The following is a 24,221-nucleotide window of genomic DNA, read 5'->3' as shown; positions in this document are numbered from 1 at the left end:
CTCACCATAAGACGGTTCAATAGGACTGACTGCAGGACTAAAGAGAATGACCTGGTCAAGTCACTCCAAATTTAGTCCCTGTGCCCATGTCTGCCCAGGCGCTCCTGATCGACCTCACAGAGGCGACCAGGAGCACCTCAGACATGACGATGACGGCTACCAGTCGTACTGTACCGTCTGCTGCCACAAGGCAAGGGGTTGCTGCTACTGTGTAGCAATGCCATACCGCGTCTGCCAGCACCCAGGAGACATAGGGTGACGGTTACCTGAGCGGGCTCCATGCTTGCCATGGTATGGCGTCTGCACAGGTAACTCAGGGAAAAAGGCGCGAAATGATTGTCTGCCCTTGCTTTCACGGGGGGAGGGAGGGAACGGGGGGCTGACGATATGTACCCAGAACCACCCGCGACAATGTTTTAGCCCCATCAGGCATTGGGATCTCAACCCAGAATTCCAATGGGCAGCGGAGACTGCGGGAACTGTGGGATAGCTACCCACAGTGCAACGCTCCGGAAGTCGACGCTTGCCTCGGTACTGTGGAAGCGCTCCGCCGAGTTAATGCACTTAATGCACTTAGAGCATTTTCTGTGGGGACACACACACTCGAATATATAAAACCGATTTCTAAAAAAACGACTTCTATAAATTCGACCTAATTTCGTAGTGTAGACATACCCTTACACACATATTTCTAGGGATCACCTACATCAATTGCTTTTAATGCAAATGAAGCAGTTCCTTGTTCAATAACATAGTTTATTGTAAAATTCTCTAGGATTTTCCCCTCGTCAGCTGACATTTTTCTCATTTAACCTATTTCCAGGTTTTCTTACTGTTATCTTAATCTTACTTTATTCTCCCCCCCCCACCCTCAGTACCTTTTACTGGAGTAAGCTATTCACTCAAGCTTTAGAATGGCAGAGAAGACATCCTGTAAGCTTTCAGAGTAGCAGCCGTGTTAGTCTGTATTCGCAGAAAGAAAAGGAGTAATTGTGGCACCTTAGAGACTAACCAATTTATTTGAGCATAAGCTTTCATGCGCTACTGCTCACTTTTACCAGAAAATGTAGGTCATTATCCTAAGTAATCTGGATCCAATGATAACATTCTTGACAATCACATCAGGGTCACCAATTTGTTACATGTCTGAATTAATGACTCAAGATTGTCGAATAACAGGCTCAGTTGGAATTGTTTAATCAAAGATTGTGAATCAGAGATTAGTATAGCACTATACGGAATACAGAAAGAAAGAAATACATTACCACCCTTTGTTGTCAGACCAAGAGTTGGCTGTGTCTCTCTCCTTCGCTGTATCTGGAGGGATGTGTAAATTTTCTCTTCCCCCAGCTAAGTTCCCATTCCCGTATCATTATATAGGGTTTTAGACAAAGAAGTCACCTTTGCCAAGAATATTCTCCTGAAAACGTATCTTCTGATGTCATTTCTATACATTCTCTCTGTACCTGATTTATGTGTGAAGGCATGATTATTGACAGCTGAGAGGACTAACAATTCTTCAAGATAATCTCTCTCAGTGGGTCCTTCTTACCTCACAATCATTCTTTCCTATTGATTCCCCAACAGAAAACATCTGCTGTAACAATTGTCCCTTATTATTTTCCCAAGTCTATATATACTTATGTAAGCATTACAGACAGACAGATTTCCAAGAATATCTGGAGTTTTACAGACATGAAGGCACCCAAGATTGTTAAAGTACAGCATAATGGATAAAATTCCTGAATAGAATTACTTATCATTCAAGGATCAGTGTTCCAGGCCTTAGAATTCAGACACACTCTTTGTTGAAGATAAAGATTCTTAGGATTACTTGACATATAAATGAATGAAAATATACAAAAAGAAAGAACTAAAAGGGTTAATATTTATTAACAGATACTAACAAACCTTAGCCTTTTACCTCGTTATCCCCAGAAGTAAAACTATTGTGTCTAAATGGGACGATGACATAAGAAATCTTTTTTCATTCACCCCAATTGACAAAAACATTCATTAAAAAGCCATATAAGTGATCTAATCAGTAGTTCAAATTGCCGCTTCAGTAGGTGTATGAATGAAATAGAGGCACAACCTGCCACCCATAAAGATCCCTAGGAATCATGGGGAAGGGTATCCAGATTCTTGTGGAGGAGGATAGATCTTTGGTCACTCTCAAAGCAGCAGGATCCTTTAGGGGGCATCCAGATAATGCCATTTCAGTCACAGCCCAGGTAACAACATGGATAGCAATTGCCTAGAAATGGGAGATTAGCATAGAGAGGGGCTCTTGGTCTGTAAACCTCACAGAGATTAATCCCACACACAGAAGTCTCTACTGCCTGGGATTGTAGAACTGATGAACCTCCTTTATATGGAAACCTAATTGAGACCTACCAGATCAAAGTCCCTTCCACTCACAGGAGTAGAGGGAAGTTATCTAGTTCATAGTGTTTCCAAAACGGAAGAAAAAAATGCAAAGAAAAAGTATCACTTATTCCCAAATGGTGTCTTTGTCTATTCATTTTGATTACGTATCATATATAATACACAGCTGATTTCTTATCTTGACCCTATGTGAGTAATATATTCATCCCAAACTCATCCCAATAAAACCTAACCATTATGTATGCACTCCATCGGTGTTATACTTGTACATCATAGAATCATAGGACTGGATCATAGGACCTTGAGAGGTCATCTAGTCCAGCAGTTCTCAAAGCCGGTCCACCGCTTGGTCAGGGAAAGCCCCTGGTGGGCCGGACAGGTTTGTGTGGGCCATATCCTTTGGCCCATGCCGCTTCCCGCAGTCCCCATTGGCTTGGAGCGGCGAACCAAGGCCAGTGGGAGCCGCAATCGGCCGAACCTGCAGACGCAGCCGGCAAACAAACCAGTCCGGCCCACCAGGGACTTTCCCTGAACAAGCAGCGGACCGGCTTTGAGAACCACTGATCTAGTCCAGTCCCCTGCACTCATAGCAGGACTAAGTATAATCTAGACCAGTGGTTCCCAAACTTGTTCCGACATTTGTGCAGGGAAAGCCCCTGGCGGGCCGGGCCGGTTTGTTTACCTGCTGTGTCCGCAGGTTCGGCTGATCGCCGCTCCCAGTGGCTGCGGTTCGCTGCTCCAGGCCAATGGGAGCTGCTGGAAGCAGCGGCCAATACGTTCCTCGGCCCGTGCCACTTCCCTCAGCTCCCATTGGCCTAGAGCAGCGAACCGCGGCCACTGGGAGCGGCAATCAGCCGAACCTGCGGACGGGGCAGGTAAACAAACCAGCCTGGCCCGCCAGGGCTTTCCCTGCACAAGCGGTGGAACAAGTTTGGGAACCGCTGATCTAGACCATCCTTGACAGGTGTTTGTCCAACCTGCTCTTAAAAATCCCCAACGATGGAGATTCCACCACCTCCCTAGGCAATTTATTCCAGTGCTTAACCACTCTGACAGTTAGGAACTTTTTCCTAATGTCCAGCCTAAACCGCCCTTGCTGCAATTTAAGCCCATTGCTTCTTGTCCTATCCTCAGAGGTTAAGAGCAACAATTTTTCTCCCTCCTCCTTGTGACAACCTTTTATGTACTTGATATATATTTATGTATTTATGAATTATGAGCATGTACACCCCATTAGGCATAAGAGAAGAAAAAGTAGAGGGAAACAGCAGCAAATATACTTCCCAGCTTCTTGGGAGGACTGTGCTTCCTGCAATAATCAGTAACAAACTGGCTACTTTAGAGCTGCAGTTGTTCATCTGCTCCAAATTTAAAGAATCTGCTACCAGCAGAGCATACTGGGACAGACTTTTCAGAAGCCAGGCCCAGACTAAGGACCTCAGTTCTAAACAATCCATCAAATAGAAAGATTAGAAGGCATGAAGGTACACCATCTTAAAAGTCAGGGATCTGAGTGGAACAATAAGATTTTCCTGAGGGGGAGCCTACTGTGTTTGAAGTAGTTATGACGTGTTTTCCTCTGGTATGAAGTGTTTCCACACTGAATAATAAAATGGTTTTTGAACATCAACCACTCCTTATACTTCAAATTTACGACCTCCCTAGTAAATGTATGTACACACACACACACACACACACACACGCACGCACACAGAAACTTTAAGATGAAAAAGCGGCTCTTGGACTGGGATCTCAATTCAGATTAGTTAACACTTCTATCCACCAAGCTAAAAATTATAAGGGAGGCTGCTTCTTCTGGCCATTTTGGGATAGCACCTAAGTCCGCCAAAAAAATTATTTTGGCCAAAACTATTCAGGAAATTCATAGGGCATATAATCTAAGTAAGAGGGGGAGGAGAGGAAGATCCCTGCAAATGAGAGGGTGAAGTGACAGGAGTGGGAGTAAAGGGCAATAATGAGACTAGGTGTGGAGGATCAGTCTCCAGGCTGGGAAGAAGGTGTCAGGGTTTCCGACCTGGCCCATTCCAGCCTCCACAGGTCCAACTCCCTGGCTTAATCCTGGGCCCCTGGGCAGCCACTCCAGCCTTTCTGGGTCCCACAGCCACTTCGCCTCCATACTGACCGCCCAGATGGGCACAAATTTATACAGGCAGAGCCCCCGCAATATTTCCATTGTGGGAATGCTATCCCACCCCCAACTCCCCGGTTGTGCTGCCCCAATCTAAGTATAAGACAAGAGACTATAGATAGATGAAGACAGATGGGGGAGTACAAGGAACCAATGAGTATGCACATGAGTATTTGCACCATTAGGGTCTTCATTGCTAATTTTAATTTGAGCAAAATGTTTAGTCTCTAATTCTGTCCAGATAGGCAGATCTGAACACAAGAACAGCCTTGCTGATTTTGTTTGCACTTGGTGCAGAGCCCCGCCCACCACAGTCTCAGCGCAGTATAAGAGCCTTAGTTTGTTCTGGTGTTCCTTTCTGCATATTTGCTACAGAACCTATTGAAATGATGGGCATTTTGTATGCGAGTTTCCAGTGATGATAGCTGTACAAACACACACAAAAAGTACCTGTTATTGTTAAAGCAATACCCCTAGCTCCCCCAAAATGTAGTTTTGTGCATATTGTGTAGTAAGTTCAATTCATGGGCTTTAAACTGGCAGTTTCTCATACTTAAGAGGATTGCTCACCATTCCCGAACCCCATTGACTTCAAAGGGGTCCTGTGCAGGGGGAGCAGTCCAACCTCACGCGTGGAATGGAAAGACTGGAGCCTTGACTTGATCACTACTGTGAATCTCACTTTGTGTTAAAGCTATTTAACAAACCTAGCTCATGCTTTTAAATATTAACACGATTGCTATTCTGGTGTGGAACTGAACATTATGGCATGAATAAATGATTAATTAAAAGTTTGCCATTTCAATAAGATAGCACCAATTACATACACCTTTGTGACTCAGCACAATACTAGACCCTAACCTGGTAGAAACTGAGTTCAAGTATTTATTGCTGTTTATTGCCTCGCATGTCATTTAAAAAGAGCTACCAAGAGAATAGCATTTACAGAGGGCTTAAAAGTTTGACTTGGATGAACTGAGAATTTCTTTATTTTAAAACGCAGCAATAGTGACTTTGAGAAATTTAATTTTGGCGATTTCAAGATGATGACAGCAAACTCAACCACAAATATTTTGTACTGTTCTGCAAATGCCACCATTTGCAATGGCACTTCGTGTGTTATACCTGATGACAATTTTAACCAAATTTTGAATGTAGTTTTAAGTACTGTCCTAACAATCTTGTTGGCATTGGTGATGTTCTCCATGGGCTGCAATGTGAACATAAAAAAATTTTGGGGACATATAAAAAGGCCATGGGGCATATGTGTGGGCTTCCTCTGTCAGTTTGGAATTATGCCTTTGACAGGCTTTGTGCTGTCACTCATCTTTAATGTGCTTCCTGTTCAAGCTATTGCTGTGCTGATCATGGGATGCTGTCCAGGTGGAACATCTTCCAACATTCTAGCATATTGGTTAGATGGGGACATGGACCTAAGGTAAGAAATTCACTTCTCTAAAGGAATTACTTTCTTTTTTAAAAATTACCCATTAATCTCTTTGGAGCAGAAAGGAAGGATGAGTCAGTGGTTAGTGCAGTAGCCTAGGATTTGGGATACCCAGGTTAAGTTTTCTTTTCTGGCAGATTTTCTGTGTGACCTTGAGCAAATCACTTAGCTTCTCTGAATCTCAGGTCCTCATCTGAAAAACTAGGGTAATAATACTTCCCTACCTGACAGGGGTGTTGTGAGGATAAATACCTTTACAATTGTGAAATACTTTGAGATCTACTGATGAAAAGTGTGGTATAAGAGTGAAGTATTATTCCTTACTACACTACATATCTGTTCCGTTCTATGCACAATGGGGCTCAGACCTGGTTTAGGCTTCTAGGCACTACTGCAATATAGATTTCATAACAATTAACTTTATAAACAGAGGTCTATAATCAATTGTTGTTCTAATGTCTTGTTAAAGAAATCACCAGTGGAAAAATACTTATCCACCTATGTGTTCTTCACAATGGCTAGACTTTCAAAGTTTTTATCCAGGATCCAAACTAATTTGTAACAATTCTGTATGCATCTAGCACACATGCAAAGTTTTCAAAGAGTGTTTTGTAGTATATAAGCCATAGCCTACTTACTGGTTGCAATCAAAACACTTCTTTGTGAGTGTGATGATCTCAGTGGCAGGGTAACTTGGCTGCAACTTCAAGATGCTGTAAAGTCAGAAATTGTGATATGTCAGGCAGCTGGCATATTTGCGGACATCAAATATGTACTCAAGGTGAACGCTGCTCTTGATGCAAATCCCAAGACACCTATTTTCCCCATCATTTAGCTTTAACAGCCTCTAAAAAAGAGCAATATTTTTAAAGAAACTGATTACCTTGTTCTAAAATAAACAGAAAAGTTTCTCTGCTTCCCACAGAGTAACATAAATTACAGCATGTCTCTACTTCATCATATGCCAGTCTGAACGAGCAATGGAAAAACTAATAGAAGTAAGAAAGATGGGGAGCTAAGGTGCATAGATGAAGAATTTTAATATTTGTGGTTTTAATAAGGCATTTTACCACACTGCAAACAGTGAATTTCTTTGTAACTTACAGGTCTTAATGTAATATGTGGTTTTTAACACAGTATGTAATCAACTGTGCTAATCACCAGTTTTCTTGCTTTGGAGAGAAGACCTAGAAATATTATAAAAAACACTTTATTTCAGTAAAGCACTGATCAGGCAAAACCACAAAGGGAAGGAAATTCAGCAAAAAAGGCTGAAATTCTGTTTTGGTCTCAACCCATTTTATCTGGGTAGAACAGTGTATGTAGGGCCAAATCTTGCTTTCACTGACATCAGTGTAAATTCAGAAAAACTCCATTGAGTCACAGGCATTAATCTGGATTGACACTAATGTAAATAAGCACAGGATTTGGCCTTTAATTCGAGAGAGGACATTTCTATGACCCTTGCAAAGGGAAAGATAAATGCCTACAAAGGGAATATTCTTCAGGTAGAGACCTTAACCCTGAGACTTCAATGGGCTTTCGATCAGGCCTTTAGGGTATATCTTTACTGAAAGAAAGAAAGAAAGAAAGAAAGAAAGAAAGAAAGAAAGAAAGAAAGAAAGAAAGAAAGAAAGAAAGAAAGAATAACCCCACAACAGTGGCATTGAGTCTACAATCAAATTTTTAGCCCTGGAGCCCAAGCCCCATGAGCCCGAGTCCACTGACCCAGGCCAGCTTTGATTGCAGTGTAGACATACCCACAGTGACCATTACTTCAGGCCCTGAGGATGAGGATTGTGTAAAGTAGGGAACAATGTAAGAATCCACATGCTTGGTAGAAGAATGACCACATGAAGGAAAATATTGCAGCCAGCCTGCATTGCAAAAACCCTGCATGTCATACCACAAGTGGCTAGCCTTTAAATAGATGATATTTTATTTGTTTACACAACAGACCACCCCAAGTGTGAAAGGGCCATTGCATGCTAAGTCTTACTTCAGGGTGTAAGGTGATCACCAACTGGGGACAGAAATAAATTTCTGTTTATGACATACTCCGAGTGAGTTTATACCTTCCTCAGAAGATCACCCTTATTATAGATTTATGATTATTTAGTTGTATTCCCATAATGCTTAGGAGCCCCAGCCATGGACCAGGGCCCCACTATTCTAGGTATTGTACAAACACAGAACAAAAAGATGGTCCCAACTCCAAAGAGCTAACAATCTAAGTATAAGACAAGAGACAACAGATGAAGAGAGACAAGGGTGTACAAAGCAACCATGAAACAATGTTGGTCAGCACAATAGAAAGTAGTCAACATACCATTGAACACTCAGCGACTTGTCAAGGGTTTTTTTAGGCATCATGAAAAAGGAGAATTTTAAGGGGGGCTTTGACAGGGGATAATGAGGTAGCTTTGTGGATGTTAACGGAGAGCAATTCCCAAGCATGATGGAAAAGGCATGACAGTGCTTGTTTTAAAATGAGCAATGAAGACTGGCATCATGGGTCGATCAGAGGCCAGAGTGAATGTGAGATACATAGAAGGGAGATAGGCTGCGAAGCATCTTGAAAGTGAAGACAAGTAGCTTATGTTTGATGTGGATGGATGCAAAGAGAGGTGTACCATGGTCAAAGCTACAGGCTAGGAAAATAATGTTTGCAGCAGCATTTCAAATGGACATGAGCAGGGCAAGATTGCATTTGTCAAGACCAGAGAGAAGGATGTTGCAGGAATTGATACATGAGATGAAAGTCTAGATGAGAGTTTTAGCAGCCTGGATGGGTAAGAAAGGCCATATCTTAGAGATGCAATGAAGAAAGAATCTGCAAGATTTAGACATAGACTGAATGAGAGAACCTTAAGAGAGTGCAAAGATGATGCAGAGGTTACAGGCCTGAATGACAGACAGGATAGTGACATTCTCTGCAGTGATTGAGAAAGGAGCTGATGGAAGGATTTGAAGGGGAAGATGAAGAGCTCAGTTTTAGCCATTTTTATCTTGAGATGATGTCTAGAAATCCACAAGATGTTGTAAAAGAGATGTGCCACAATAGCAGTTTGGACAGCACAAGACAGATCTGGGGTAGAGATGTGAGTTGTCAGCATAAAGATATTAGGTGAATTTGTGTTTGCGGATGAGATTATGCAGAGCCAGTGTGCAGAGGGAGAAGAGAAGACGACCAAGGACAGAGCCCTGTGGACCCCCAAAGAAAGCTGGAGAGAGGATGAGGTGGATCCTCCGAAAGACATGCCAAAGGAATGATTAAAGAGAGAGGAGAACCAGGAGAAGACAGTCACAGAAACCAAAGAAGGGCAAGATTTCAAAAAGAGCAAGGCTGACTGCATCAAAAGCAGCTGACACAGCTAGGAATGAGGCTGGAATACTTGTTCTGAGCTTTAGTTAGGAAAAGGATATTAGAGACTTCTGTGAGAATAGTTTCAGTTGAGTGCAAGGGGCAGAAGCTGGACTGGGGAGGGTTGAAGAAGGAAGTGGAGGAGAACAACTCCAAACAATGATCACAAACAGTTTCAATGAGTTTAAGAGGAAGAGTGAGATGAGGTGGTAGTTGGAGGGGCATGGGTGGGTTTTTTAAGATGGGAAAGCTGTAAACATGCTTGTATTGTGAGGAGAAAGAACCAGAGAAAAGAGAGGGTAGGGAGAAAGGCAAAGCAGGGGGTGAGAATGGGCATGTGGGAGGTCAGGAAATGGGCCAGTGACCTCATCCTCTCAATCTATATAGAGAGAATCCCCTCTTGTTGCAGACATCCCTCCTCTTCTATTAGGGAAAGGGGTTGGAAGCAGAGAAGGGAAAGACTTTGAGGAAGAGTGGGTGGCCAAAGGAGAGATAAACCCATAACATCCCCTGTAACAAAGCCCAAGGCCCAAGTCCATCTTTTACATGGAGCCCTCCAACTGGAGCCTCTCGGCAGCCATAGCCAAGGGGCTAATGTGAAAGGCCAGAGTCAATGTGAAAGCAGAGGGCTTCCACTTGGATGGCCCTGACCTCTCAAGGATCCCCCAGGTTTGGAGGAAGGTCCCATGGTCTATTCTGTTGGCACAGTCAGGGACAGATTCAGATTTCTGTCCTAGAGTTGTCTTCCATGGGGTTACCACAGGAGAGGGAATTTAGGGCCAGGCCTTTATCTACATTGCGCATATGCCTGAGATTCTCTTTCTTACCCACCTACCTTTTCCCTCTACATCTTCACCCCAATGGTAGGCTTTGTCAAAGAGGTGTGACTATCAACCCTCCCCACACTGCAGTGTTGATTAACCAAATAACGGAATGTCTTAAACAGAAAGAACAACTTCTAAAGCATTCACATTTAAAAACAGAAAGATCCATGAACAAATAAGGAAGCAATAAGTCTCATGCAAAGCTTCACTATTCAACTGCACTGCTTTTCACTGAGCCCATCCCTCCATCCTTTGGCCTCAATCCTGCAATATGGTGAACATAGAGAGACCCCTGATACCTCTGTGGAGCCCCAATAACTTCAGTGGGGTCCCCCCGAGGACACAGGGGTCAACCCTTACACATCAAGTTGCAGGAACATGGCCTTTGTTTGCACATTGGATATTTAGGGCCTGATCCAAAGCCCACTGAAGTCAAAGGGAGGCTTTAGATCAAGCCCCCAGATTATAAGCTTTTGAGGACAAAGACTTTAGATTGACTTCTGTCCTGCAAAGAACCCAAGGTACTATATACATAAATAAATAATATTCTGGAAATTCCTATGAATACCCCATGAAGACTATATTTTTAAACTTGTCTAAGTACCTTTTACCAGAAGCAGTGTTGTGACAGTCTACCAAGTAACAAGATGGTGTGAATTTTAATAATTAAAGACAGTACACCACTATTAGCTGAGGTGTATCTCTCAGCTCCCACTGATTCTATGGGACATCCTTCTGATTTGTTTTCATATTTCTAGTATTTAAAGAAAGGAAATTATAAAACAATACTTTACATTAATATTAACCAGAAAAAACTGATTATTTAGAGTTGAGCCTACCCTTCGGGCTGACATTTTCCCCCTTAATTTCTCTCTTTGCACCTGGATACTGAAGGGGTCAAGTGACAGGATCTGAAATACCATATGTTATTAGAGAGTATAGCCTATGATATAACTGGGTATATCACCTGGGCAGGCAGGCAGTGTGCTTCCATGGTGAAGGCACTGATGTTGATCTCGAAGAGTCCTTGGTTCTATTCCCAGTTCCATAGCCTGCAGTTTGACCTTGGGAAAAAAGCACTTCACTTCTCTTACACCCCATTTTGGTAAAATTGGACTAATACTACTTACCTCCTTTATAAAGAGATGTGGAAGCTACTGATGAACAGCTATATATTATTACTAATGGTAAACAAGCTGCAATAGTAGGGGTAAGGAGCCAAATCAAGGTTCCCCAGATAAAAATAACTGGACATATGGCTTATTCCAGTTAGAAACTTACAAAGAACCAATTCAGGCACAGTGGTCCAGCAATTAAGAGCCAGTTTCTGTAGTACCTTACACCATGAGTAGTCTTATTGATTTTGTGAGTCTAATGTGACTAAAGATGGCAGATTCTGGACTGAAGATGGGAGTACATAAAGCTTATCAGGTCTCCCTGCTCCCATCACCTCCTCAGCAGATAATCTCCCAGTCAGTAAACCATACCCTTTAACTCTCCTCAGCTACATCTGCACTAGGGATAGGGGTCTAGTTCCTACCTTGCACTTGCTTGAGGAGAGCCAGCACAAATATAAATAACAGTGTAGCTGCAGCAGCACCTGAATTTAGCCACGCCACGTACGTACCCGCAGGGTTCAGGCAGGTTTGTATTCAGCACAGCTAAAGCATGCCACCACTGCCTGTACTCCTGCAGCTACGCTACGATTTATACTCAGACTGTCTCGCTGAGAGCTAGCACGAGTGTGCATACATGAGCTGGGAATCATACCTCCTAGCTCATAGTGTAGCTGTAGCCCTAGGCATAACAGAATAGTTTAAGGGGAAGATTCCATCTTAACTTGAAATAGTTCACATTTTTTTCAGTATAATCTGGCACTCTAACATTTCTTCAATTTAGTTTTCTTGTGAATTAATATGCAGGATAAATTGACTGCAGCCAGTAGCATTTCTTTCACCATTTTTCATAAACTATTAAATTGTAATAAGAAAATGGGGGAGACTGTTGGAGAGCATGAAATGAACTATAACTTTTGCCAATTTCCTTGCAGTATCAGTATGACAACATGTTCAACACTGCTTGCATTGGGGATGATGCCACTTTGTCTCTTTGTCTATACCAAAATGTGGACAGACACCGAGTCCATCGTAATCCCCTATGACAGTATAGGTGAGTCAAATCAATGTTTTCTTTCTCTCTCTCATATCTTTCTCCTTTTGGAAGCAACTATCTTTGTACCAGCAGCCTACAGTATCCATTCTGACAGAAACTAGGACCTTACAGGACGGATCCCTACAGCCATTATAAAAATAGTATAGATATTTACTGTAGGGTATCAAATCTCTATATCCTTTGTGGAGATATTGTAAAGATATAGAAAAAACAGATATTGAGATTTTCCCTACCTTTGGATAAATATCTTTGCCATTTTTGTAATGCCTGTAGGGCATAGGCCTGCAAGGTCCTGGGTGCTGTGGCCCTGATCCAGCATTGCACTTAAGCACATGCTCAGATTTAAGTTAGGTTGCAAATCTGAAACCTGAAACAGTTGACAGTGGGCACCATCAGCAGTGGAACTTAATTTGATTCAACACACGAAACCTCACCTGGCCAAAGAAAAAAGAATGACAGCTGAATACTAGTGGTGTAGTGAGGATTCAGCCCTTAATGCCCACTGGTGTAGGTTCCGGAATCTGTTCCCTACACACCAGTGTAGTCACCTCACATACTTACATTTTAGCTCCAAAGGAGAGTCATGTAAACCATTTGTGTTCTTAATATCAGCATTGGGAAAAATGCCCACAACACAAGAAGCTCTAATATGGTTGCTGCTATGGCACAGAAGAAACACCTTCAGGCAAAATGCACATTTAATACAAAATGCACGTAAACAAATGGTAAACCACACTAAAATGGCTGTATGCTTTTTTACCCTACTGAGTGTGTAACTACTAATACCTCACAAGTTTTCCAAAGATAGTACAATTCATACTCTTATGCTTTACATTACTCTGTGTGTGTGGATGTCCATGGGTATAACCAGAAACTTACCTACAGAATCCTGATGAAGTGAGCTGTAGCTCACGAAAGCTCATGCTCAAATAAATTGGTTAGTCTCTAAGGTGCCACAAGTACTCCTTTTCTTTTTGCTATTTAAACATACTCTCACTGTTTGGTGTCTGTTTTCTTATCATGGCTGCTTTCTGTTAAATGTCTTTTGTTCTTATTTTCAGGTATTTCACTGGTAGCCCTTGTAATTCCTGTTTCATTTGGAATATTTGTTAATCACAAATGGCCCCAGAAAGCTAAAATTATACTTAAGGTAAGATATGAAACTTTCAAGTACTGATTTGAACCGTTGCTCATTGTCGGCCAGGTTATGGCTTCAATGGGACTTCTCAAACAATATGTTTCTACTCGCAAAAAATAAGAATATTAGTAACTAGCTTCATGATAGCAATGAAGTTCCCCATCTAGCAACATGTTGCTCGCATCCTGTACAAAATGTGTGTGTGTTGCATACACCATTATAAATCACCATTGTTCAGTGATTTCCCATGTGATTTGGTGTTAATTGAAATGGATTATGGACCCTATCCTACAAGGTTCTCATTGCTTTCTGAGAGATCCTGAGTACCCTCAACTCCCACTGATAATCATTAATTAGTATACATATTTTCTCATTAAAATAATCATTTTTGGTGAATAGTTATTCCCCTTAATATTTGTCATCCTTTCAGTTATATCAGCTCAATGTAATGTTTCTCTTTATGTCAAATTCATTTTCTTAACATATTCGTGTACTGTGCTGTAAACTTGGACACGGTACATATTTGGGCCCAAAAGACTTGACAATTGCATATTAAAACTGGTAGTTTTCTTTTAAAAAAAATATCTTGGCAGCAATAATGGAAGTTTCAACTTTCAGACATGTTTACATCCTACACACAAACAGAAGGTGTGCAGTAAATAGTACACAGGCGCAGTTTGCTTTGTGTAGGCCAATGAAGGGTCAAGTAAAGGTCAAAGGTAAGATGAAGGAGACAAAGCTGACAAGGTTTGGTTCAAATTGGGGGAAGGGCACAACTAGAATTTACTAGAATTAAATTAAACCAGATTTGCACAGCCGGACACATTTCTCTTCCCTAGAATAATCTGGATATTAGCTCATCCCAAACCAAAACAAGAACATTCACATCAACTCACTATTCTTGTAGGCTGGGCCAAAGACCATTCAAATCAGTCTTTCCATTGAATTCAGTCAGAACTGGGTTAGCCCCATAGTCGAATAATTCACTCCACCTAAGTCCAGCTACATAACCCCAATCGTTCTCTGACAGTGTATGCTATCAAGACAGAATTTCTCCTCAGGAAAAGATTTAGCGTTTTCTTTGTCAAACTCAGAATGGGATATCCATACATCCCATCACAAGGACCCAAATTAAGTGCTCAGCACTACAAAAATAAGTAAAGAAAAAAATGTTGTAAATACAAGTTGTCAAAAGACAATAATTCCTTTGGAGACTATTGCAGTAAGAATTTAAAGTGGTGTTAAAATTTCAACCCAAAGGATTTCCTGTTGTCCCCACTCATTGCTTTTATTGTTGTCTGCAGATCTTACAATTATATGTCCTAATACCTTGTTTCAGCATATCTTGCTGTAATGGGGTTCACAAACCCGATAAAGAGCATAGCCAGAAAAAAGAACAGTCTTCCACACTTCCAGGAAGCCAGGCTAACCATACGCAGCACAGCTGCCAGAACTATCAATCATGGAGGCACGCACCCACAGCTGGGAAAACAAGCCCAGCTATAAAGGGAGCAGAATTGGGGGTGGGGGGAGACTGAAAGGCCTGGTATGGTAGAAGGGTAACAGCCTGACCCCAGGATGCTTCTAAGGGCAAGTCTACATTACATCAGCATAGTTGTGCTGCTGTAGCGCATCTGGTGAAGACATGCTATGCCAACAGGAGAGCTCTCCCATCGGCATAATTACTCCACCTCCAGAGGAGGTGGAAGCGATGTCAGTGGTAAAGTCTCCCGCCAACATAGTGCGGTGTAAACAGCACCTAAGTATATGTAATTTACGTTGCTGTGGGGAGGAGGTGTCTTTTTCACACCCCTGAGAGATGTAAGTTACATCGACTTAAGTGGTAGTGTAGACCAGCAGTAAGAAACTGACAGGGAGACAAAGAAAGACTGCAAGCGCTAGAGGTTAGGGCTGATTGACTCATTTTAGGTTAAGTTGATGGACTGGGCTAATTTGAAATGAATAGAGGCAGACCAGTTAGAAGAAAGTTGGGACCTCCAGAGAGGCTGCCTCTAGAGCAATGGATGCTTGGCTTTTTGAGTATTGTCAGCTAGCTTTCACGCTATCTAATGTGGCTGTTGTCAACCATTAATGTAACCACCCTTTCTTTTTAAATGTAAAACTTACTTCAGCATGATTAAAAGAAAGATATGTTTGTGCGTGATTAAATCAGGGTTGGTTTATTTGATTTAGCCAAGGTTTATTTTAAAAAACAACCCTTTTTTCTCCCTTCAGGCTGGTTCCATTACTGGACTAATTCTTATACTGATCATAGCTGTGGTTGGAGGAATATTGTACAAGGGATCCTGGGCTATCAGCCCTCAACTGTGGGTCGTTGGAACCATATTTCCAGCTGCTGGCTACTCTCTAGGTTTTCTTCTGGCTCGCATCGCTGGTCAGTCTTGGCACAGGTAGAGATTGCTCTGTGATAAGCGTGTGTAATCTTATTTCAGCCATAAAAAAAAATTGGCCCATACGATGTTTTTATTTAGTGACTAAGCACTAACTCACTCTTAAGAGCTAGTTATGTTACGGAATCACAGCCCACACCTTTGTGTATACATCAAAGTGAAACTTTTGTTCTTAACACTTTTTGTTATGGTTTCTGGCTATTCTCTATTTCCACACAGCCTTCCTCAAAGTGGTTGGGAATACAGTAGAGTTCCCTAGGAAACCCAGATGTCTGTGCACCTGATGTTTTAGTGGAGGGTGTCTTCCCCCATTTGCAACTGCCCTTCTCCTTCACAATAGGTGTCTTATCACTGTGACTAGCTTTCAGCTGGAAGAGCGCTGTGTCACCCAAAGGTTGACAAATCAGGAGCCATCACTGCATATCAACCTCCTGCACACATGCATATACATATTCACACTGCCTTCACTGTAGCTCCTCTGTCAGCAGATAAAATGGCCCTGAGATTCTAAATTAGCTCTCCTGGTTCACAGGACATAGCCCAGTTACAGGATCCAGTAGTAAGCAATATAAAATAATAGAAATATAGAGCTGGAGGGGATTTTGAAAGGTCCTCTCCCCCTGCACTGAGGCAGAACTAAGTATATCTAGACCATTCTTGGTGGGTGTTTGACCAACCTGGTCTTAAAAACCTCCAATGACAGGGATTCCACAACTTCCCTTGGAAGCCTAGTCCAGAGCTTAATTATTCTTATAGTTAGAAAATTTCCTAATATCTAATCTAAGTCTCCCTTGCTGCAGATTAAGTTCATTACTTCTTGTCCTACCCTCTGTAGACATGGAGAACAATTGATCACCAACCTCTTTATAACAGCCTTTAACATGTTTGGGGGGGGGAATAATTCTTTTCTCAACACTAAACACATTTAGTTGTTTTTTTAAAAAACCTTTTCTCATGGGTCAGGTTTTCTAAACCATTTATCATTTTTGTTCCTCTTTCCAATTTGTCCACATCTTTCCTAAACTAGAACTCAGAACTGGACACCATACTCTCGCTGAGGCCTCACTAGTGCTCAGTAGAGTGGGACAATTACCTCGCATGAATGACTAGCCTTTTTCACCTTGTTGACCCATACTCAACTTGTGATCCACTATGCACATGCATACATAGGCTCACATCCTTTTCAGCAGTGCTACCACCTAGCCAGTTATTTCCCATTTTGTAGCTGTGCTTTTGATTTTTTTTCTTCCTAAGTGTAATGCTTTGCACTTGTCTAAGCTGAATTTCATCTTGTTGCTGTCAGACCATTTCTCCAATTTTTCCAGGTAATTTTGAATTCTAATCCTGACCTCTTAAGTGCTTGCAGCCTCTCCCAGCCTGGTGTCATCTGCAGATTTTACAAGCACACTCTCCACTGCATTATCCAAGTCATTAATGAAAATATTGACTACTGGACCCAGGACTGACCCCCCATCAGATCCCACTATATAAGTTCTCTCAATTTGATAGCAAATTATAACTATCCTTTGAATCTGGTCAACCAACCAGTTTTTCATTCACCCTGTTATAATTTCTTCCAAGCCACATTTCCGTAGATTGCTTATGAGAAAGTCATGTGGGACTGCATCAAAAGCCTTATTAAACATCAAGATATTACATCTACAGCTTCCCCCCACTCCACTAAGTCAGTAACCTTGTCAAAGAAGAAAATTAGGTTTGTTTGACATGATTTGTTCTTGACAAATCCATGCTGGCTATTCCTTATAACCTTGTTATCCTCTAGGTTCTTACAAAGAAATTGTTTAATAATTTCTTTAGTATCTTTCAGGTATCAAACTTAGGCCAACTGGTCTATAATTACCTGCATCCTCTTTGTTCCCCTTTTTAAAGATAGGTACTATGTTTGTCCTTCTCCAGCCCTCTGAGCACTCATGGAAGACGGGTGAGGTCCCAAAGATCCTCGTTAATGGTTCTGAAATGGCTTCAGCTAGATCCTTAGGTACCTTTGGATGAATTTCATCACCTGTTGACTTGAATACATTTAACTTATTTAAATATTCTTTAACCTGTTCTTTCCCTATTTTAGCTTCCATTTTTTCCCCCTTGGTGTTAATATTAATTGTTTTAAACATCTGGACAGAATTAACCTTTTTAGTGAAGACTGAAGCAAACTAGGTATTAAACACCCCAGCCTTCTTGATATCGTCAGTTATTAGCTTTTTCGCTGCTAAGTAGAGGATCTACACTTTCCTTCATCTTTCTCTTGCTCCTCATGTATTTATGCAACCTCTTCTTATTGCCTTTATGTCCCTTACTAGGTGTAACTCATTTTGTGCCTTAGCTTTTCTGATTGTTTCTACATGCTTGTGCTATTATTTTGTATGCATCCTTCGACATTTATCCATGTTTCCACTTTTTGTATATTATACATATACTAGACAGTATGTAAATTCCCCTCATCCCACCCTTGTGGCTATGTTATACAGTCTTCCACCACTTTATCAATCTATGCTATGTCATTTGCAAACTTTGCAAATAAGTTTGATATGTCATATGCTGTGGGTCACTAACAACTTGATCCAAAGCCCATGAAATCCATAGACTCCCACTGACTTCAAGGGGCATACAATCATACCTTAAATTCACTGGACAATTTTCCAAGCACGAGCAATGATATATCACCACGTGAAAGATGTTGAGAAGAAAATCCTGCATTACTACAGAGGTCTCTGTACATTTGTGAAATGGGTCCTTTCCAATGCTCCCATTTGATTGAGTTCTGTGACTGAATTAAGTAAACTAGATGGTTCTTTTCTGCCCGGATATCTCTGATTGTAGGTCTCTTATATTCATTTGTATTCTTTCAAAGTACATTGGAACAATAGGATACTATTTTAAATTTTTCTTTTTATCATTCCCTTTAGATGTCGTACAGTAGCTCTGGAAACAGGCATGCAGAACACTCAACTGTGTACAACTATAGTGCAGCTGTCCTTCAAGCCTGAACAGCTTGCACTGATGTTTACTTTTCCACTCATCTACAGTATTTTCCAGATAGTGTTTGCTTTAATGTTTGTAGGAGGTAAGCCACAGATATCTTCTACTATATTAATAGCTTTATTAATTATTATTTATTCCTGGGTGCCCAGAGATAATGAGACCATTTGGAATACAAAAATACAATATTAAATGATAATCCAAATAACGTGTCCCCATTGTGCTAGGCACTGTACAAAAGATAGGAGACATGAGCTTCAATTCTGCATTCTGGCTGGGCCCTTTACTCCAGCATAAAGGGGCTCTAAACATCTAGAACTGGCCATCTGGAATGCCCCCAATTCAGGAGCATCCCCTGGAAGGCATGCCAAGGGTATGACCAGGGTAGGAAGGAGGTGCACTAGCACAGAGCAGATGTGACTGGACCTAGTGCACTCCAACTATTCTGAGCAGTTGCAACAGCCCATACAGGACCAGGACAGCAGAAACTATAGCTGCCCCTGCTGCTACTCTTTTCTACTTCCTGTATGAAAGATGTTTTAGTGGATAGGGCGCTGAACTGGGACTCGAGTGACCTGCATTCAGTTTCTGGCTTGGCCACAGACTTCGTGTGACCTTAGGCAAGTCACTCTGTGCCTCAGTTCCCCATCTGTGAAATGGGAATAATACTTCAGAGGGCTATTGTAAGGGTAAAATCCATTAGTGAATGTGAGGTACACAGATACTGTGATAACATAGATATGCTGGAATTGTAGCTAAAGTAAAAGCCTCATCCCTCTTCCTATCTTTTTACACCACATAAATGGGCCAGAGCAGTGGGGGCTTAGAAAGGGGAGACAGTGTGACCTCATGGATAGAGCACTAGCTGGGAAGTCAGGAGCCCTAGGTTCTAGTCCTCAGTCTGTCAGTGGTCAGCTGCTTTTAAGTCTATTCACAGCTATGTGCCTGGATTTCCCCATCTGTAAAATGGGGATAATTTATACTGCTCTCCTTTTAAAGCAGCTTGAGAGCTAATGATGTTATAAACTAGCCAGATGGCGGTGGTGTTATTATAAGTTCCAGTTCTGTCCAGGGGAAAGATACCTCTAACCCAAACATTATGAAAGACAGCCATAAGGCTGCCTCCTCAATAACTCCTCACAAGCTTTCATGTAGGGGGCATGAGCACAGCATGCAGCACCGCAGAGATTCCAGGCCAAGCTATAGCCCTACAAGCCAGCCTAGGGAATCTGCCATAAATTAGGCTGCCAGGCCCCTTCAAATTTTGAGAACCCCCTAGGATTGGAAGGTCAAAAAGGTGACAATGACACCTTAGCCACTGTCCCCATCCACTGCAAGTTCTGTTTTGTACGTCTAAAAAGACACAAAATCTCACACACATCCACCCTCCCCGGAATCCAAGAGGTACAAATGTGTCACTTAACTATTCTTCCCCCACTCCCTCAGCTCCTGTACCAAGTACAGTCAGAACTGAGAATTGGTGCCAGGGACATTGTTCTAAATTAAACAATACAATTAAAGCCTATAATCCACTGGATGATCAGAAGACAGTCAAATTCCCAATGCAGTACAAATATTTATCTTTATTTCAAATATGTTTTTTTCCAGGATGGGTTACTGTTGACAGACTTCTGTTTAAAAAGCTATGTTAAACATTAAACAGTAGCTGTTATTAATGTTAGGAAGGTAAAAGCCCTACAGCACCATCTTATTACAGTAGCTTCTGTAGTTTATTATAATTTCTGCCTTTATTGTAACATATATATATTGATTCCTAGTCTACTACTTGCACAAAAGATTCTGTGCCTCACCAAAGACAGACTTCACAGAACCAGCAAGTGAAATTGAATCGATACCAGAAACATATGCCCAGATGAATGGAGGATTTACAGCAAATGAAAAAAGTACAAGAAACATGAACAACATTATCGTCTCCTGACATTGTGTAAAAGAGTTTCGCAATGATTGACTGGTGAAAGGTTTTTTTGTGGTTTTCTTTTTTAATTTTTGAATGAAGCTTGTACCACTAGGATGCAAATCTAGGTTTGACACTAATTTACTACAATATTTAGTGTTCCATAATTGTCCATTTGACCAAGAAAAGAACAGAGTAAACCTAGAGGAAAGCTGATCAAAATTTCAGGCATAAGCGTTTGCATAAGCAATTTGTTGTTTTTAATCTGACAGATTTGCTGTTTATCACAATAGGCAGATCAGATCAGGACCCTCAAATTCCCAGTGTTCCTCCACGGACATAGGGATTAAAGTGAGTTTATTTCTCATGGTCTTGGTGCGGGGGTGGTAATGGAAACCACACAATTTCAAGCCATTGCTTACAAGAGGAATTGGTAATGAAAAGATTAATTTACACTAAAACTATTATTTTAATAAGTAAAAAATATCTCAATTTGTGCCTATATTCACTGCAGTAAAAATTTTCATGTCTTCAGTTTGGGTCACTTAGATATGAAGGTGCCTGATAGGCTGGTGATATCAAGAATTTAAAGATTTATATTATCTAAACTATGGACGGTAATTGTGAATAAAAATGCACCTATTTATTCCTGAAAATTGGAGGCTACTGTTTGAAAATCTCCCCCTGAATGCCTGAGTGATCCAAATTCAATTCCAAGCAAACACAGTAACTCTGTAAACCCCAAACATATTCAATAGCCCAAATTCTGCAGTCCTTGCACAAGGAAAACTTACATTGAAGCCAATGAAAGGTTAGTTAAATAAGGACCTCAAGAATGAGCCAAATATCAACACATGGAAATGATCACTCTTTTTCAGAGATTGGTTAACTCAAGCAAACATTTCTAGGTATTGTAAGTTCCCTACCGCACACATTAAAGCACTTTATATTTTCTATCCAAAATATGGATTTTGAAAACACAATTTAGGAAAGGAATTTAAGCTCCTGCCATACAGTTTTTCACTATTTCAGAAACATGCTCAGTATCAGAGTGAATTACTTTAGTGTACTAGATGTGGGGGAAAGGGTCCTAAAATCATTCATCACATAGCAAAGCGCTGGAAAGGCTGAAGTTGTATTGATTTGGGAGCTGAGTGTTCCTAACCTTCTAGGAAGTGCTCAGTATTTGGCATGAACTAGCACATACCACCATCTTCACTTTTATTTAAACAGGCAGGTGCACAGCAGCCTAATCTGGAGAGATCATAAATGTGAAAAGAAACTCAGTAAGCAAAAGATAAGCATTTAACTCCAACAGCTGTGGTAAATGTCTTTGGACCCGATTCTGTTCCCCTTGGGTCAATGGGAGTTCTACTGTTAACCTCACATGGGTTAGGGAGCGGTCTTCATGTTTGTTCCTGTTTAAACTGAGAAGCAAGGCAGAATTCAGCTTTGCTCATGTAATATTCCTTTCTGCTCACCTCTGAGCTTTTGAAATGAAAATTTTCTGTACATTCTTTTAATGTATTTTGAAAATATATTAAGTTTCATAATTTGTCTTGCTTGTATCATATTAAAGCATGTGTCACAGGATACACTCACAGCTGAGATGGCCTCCTCCTGGTTGCTCTGGGAATTAGCTCAGGGTACGTCTACAGTACGAAATTATTTAGAAATTATTCTATTCGAATTTTCAGAAGCTATTTTATACATTCAGTCTTCTGTGTCTCCACTAAAGCGCGTGAATTCAGCGTATTGCGTCCACAGTACCAAGGCTAGCATCGAATGTCGGAGCGGTGCACTGTGGGTAGGTATCCCACAGTTCCTGCAGTCCCTACCACCCATTGGAATTCTGGGTTAAGCTTCCAGTGCATGATGGGACAAAAACATGCTCGCGGGAGTTTCTGGGTATGTGTCGTCAGACAGCTAAGGCAGACAATTATTTCGTGCCTTTTTGGCGTGCAGACGCCATACTTCTTTCAGCAGATGGTGCACAGCTGCTCTCCTGCTACTATGAATACACCTCTCCAACTCAACTCTGCTCAGCACACCATGAACCAAGCAGCACAGCTTCCGCCGCCAACTGTGCTCTCCCGCTATTGCCACGCTTCCGAGCTTCTTCATGTTGTCTGTCCTGGGCTCCCACATCCGTGAAAGCCACAGAAGACAACCATTTACCGCCTTTTTTCGGCTACCATGAACCAAACAGCACAGCTTCCACTGCCACTCTGCTCTCCTACATTTTGCGCCCTTTTTCCAGGATTAACCATGCAGGCACCATAGCCATGGAGCCCGATCAGATCGCTGCAGTTTTGACCATTGTAAATACCTCGCGCATTATCCAGCAGTATCTGCAAAACCGGGCAAGGAAGCGACAACAGCGCGATTACTATGCTGATGAGGATATGGACACGGATGGCATGGCATGTGGCAATTGGGAGATCATGGTGCTGTTGGGCCAGGCTCATGCTGTGGAACGCTGATTCCGGGACCGGGAAACAAGCACATACTGGTGGGACCGCATAGTGTTGCAGGTATGGGACGATTCCCAGGGGCTGAGAAACTTTTGTATGAGCAGGGCCACTTTCATGGAACTTTGTGACTTGCTGTCCCCTGCCCTGAAGCGCAAAGACACCAAAATGAGAACAGCCCTCACAGTTGAGAAGCGAGTGGCCATAGCCCTGTGGAAGCTTGCAACGCCCGACAGCTACCGGTCAGTCAGAAATCAGTTTGGAGTGGGGAAATCTACTGTGGGGGCTGCTGTGCTGCAAGTAGCCAACGCAATCATTGACCAGCTGCTATCAAAGGTAGTGACTTTGGGAAATGTGCAGACCATTGTGGATGGTTTTAATGCACTGGCGTTCCCTAACTGCGGCGGAGCAATAGACAGAACGCATATCCCTATATTGGCCCCGGAACTCCGGGGCGACCAGTACGTAAACTGCAAGGGGTACTTTTCCATAGTGCTGCAAGCACTGGTGGATCACAAGGGACGTTTCACTGACATCAGCGTGGGATGGCCAGGAAAGGTGCATGATGCTTACATCTTCAGGAACTCTGGTCTGCTTGAACAGCTGCAGGAAGGAACTTACTTCCCAGACCAGAAAATTACTGTTGGGGATGTTGAAATGCCTATAGTTATCCTCAGGGACCCAGCCTTCCCCTTAATGCCATGGCTCCTGAAGCCGTACACAGGCACCCTGGACAGTAGTAAGGAGCAGTTCAACTATAGGCTGAGCAAGTGCAGAATAGTGGTAGAATGTGTGTTTGGACGTTTGAAAGCACACTGACGCAGTTTACTGACTTGGTTAGATCTCAGCACAACCAATATTCCAATTGTAATTGCTGCTTGCTGTGCGCGCCACAGTATCTGTAAGAGTAAGGGGGAGACATTTATGGCGGGGTGGGAGGTTGAG

The 24,221-nt window shown here is 41.9% G+C and overlaps 1 protein-coding gene across 1 annotated transcript; it reads left to right on the top strand.

Moving 5' to 3' along the window:
• The first annotated feature begins 5,580 nt into the window (after positions 1–5,580).
• Positions 5,581–20,829, top strand: SLC10A2 (solute carrier family 10 member 2). Its single transcript, XM_075125078.1, has 6 exons — positions 5,581–5,975; positions 12,223–12,341; positions 13,406–13,494; positions 15,718–15,893; positions 18,818–18,975; positions 20,669–20,829. Exons 1-6 carry the CDS (start codon positions 5,581–5,583, stop codon positions 20,827–20,829), a joined length of 1,098 nt encoding a protein of 365 aa, XP_074981179.1.
• The last annotated feature ends 3,392 nt before the right edge of the window (positions 20,830–24,221 follow it).

The sequence above is a fragment of the Caretta caretta genome, chromosome 1 (assembly GCF_965140235.1).
Source record: "Caretta caretta isolate rCarCar2 chromosome 1, rCarCar1.hap1, whole genome shotgun sequence".
Taxonomy (NCBI): domain Eukaryota; kingdom Metazoa; phylum Chordata; order Testudines; family Cheloniidae; genus Caretta; species Caretta caretta.
This window is presented reverse-complemented; position numbering and strand designations above follow the sequence as displayed.

Coding starts and splice junctions, on each gene's coding strand:
- SLC10A2 (XM_075125078.1), top strand. CDS start 5,581: ATGATGACAGCAAACTCAACCACAAATATTTTGTACTGTTCTGCAAAT. Junction 13,495..15,717: donor AAGCTAAAATTATACTTAAG/GTAAGATATGAA, acceptor TTCTCCCTTCAG/GCTGGTTCCATTACTGGACT. Junction 18,976..20,668: donor TGCTTTAATGTTTGTAGGAG/GTAAGCCACAGA, acceptor ATTGATTCCTAG/TCTACTACTTGCACAAAAGA.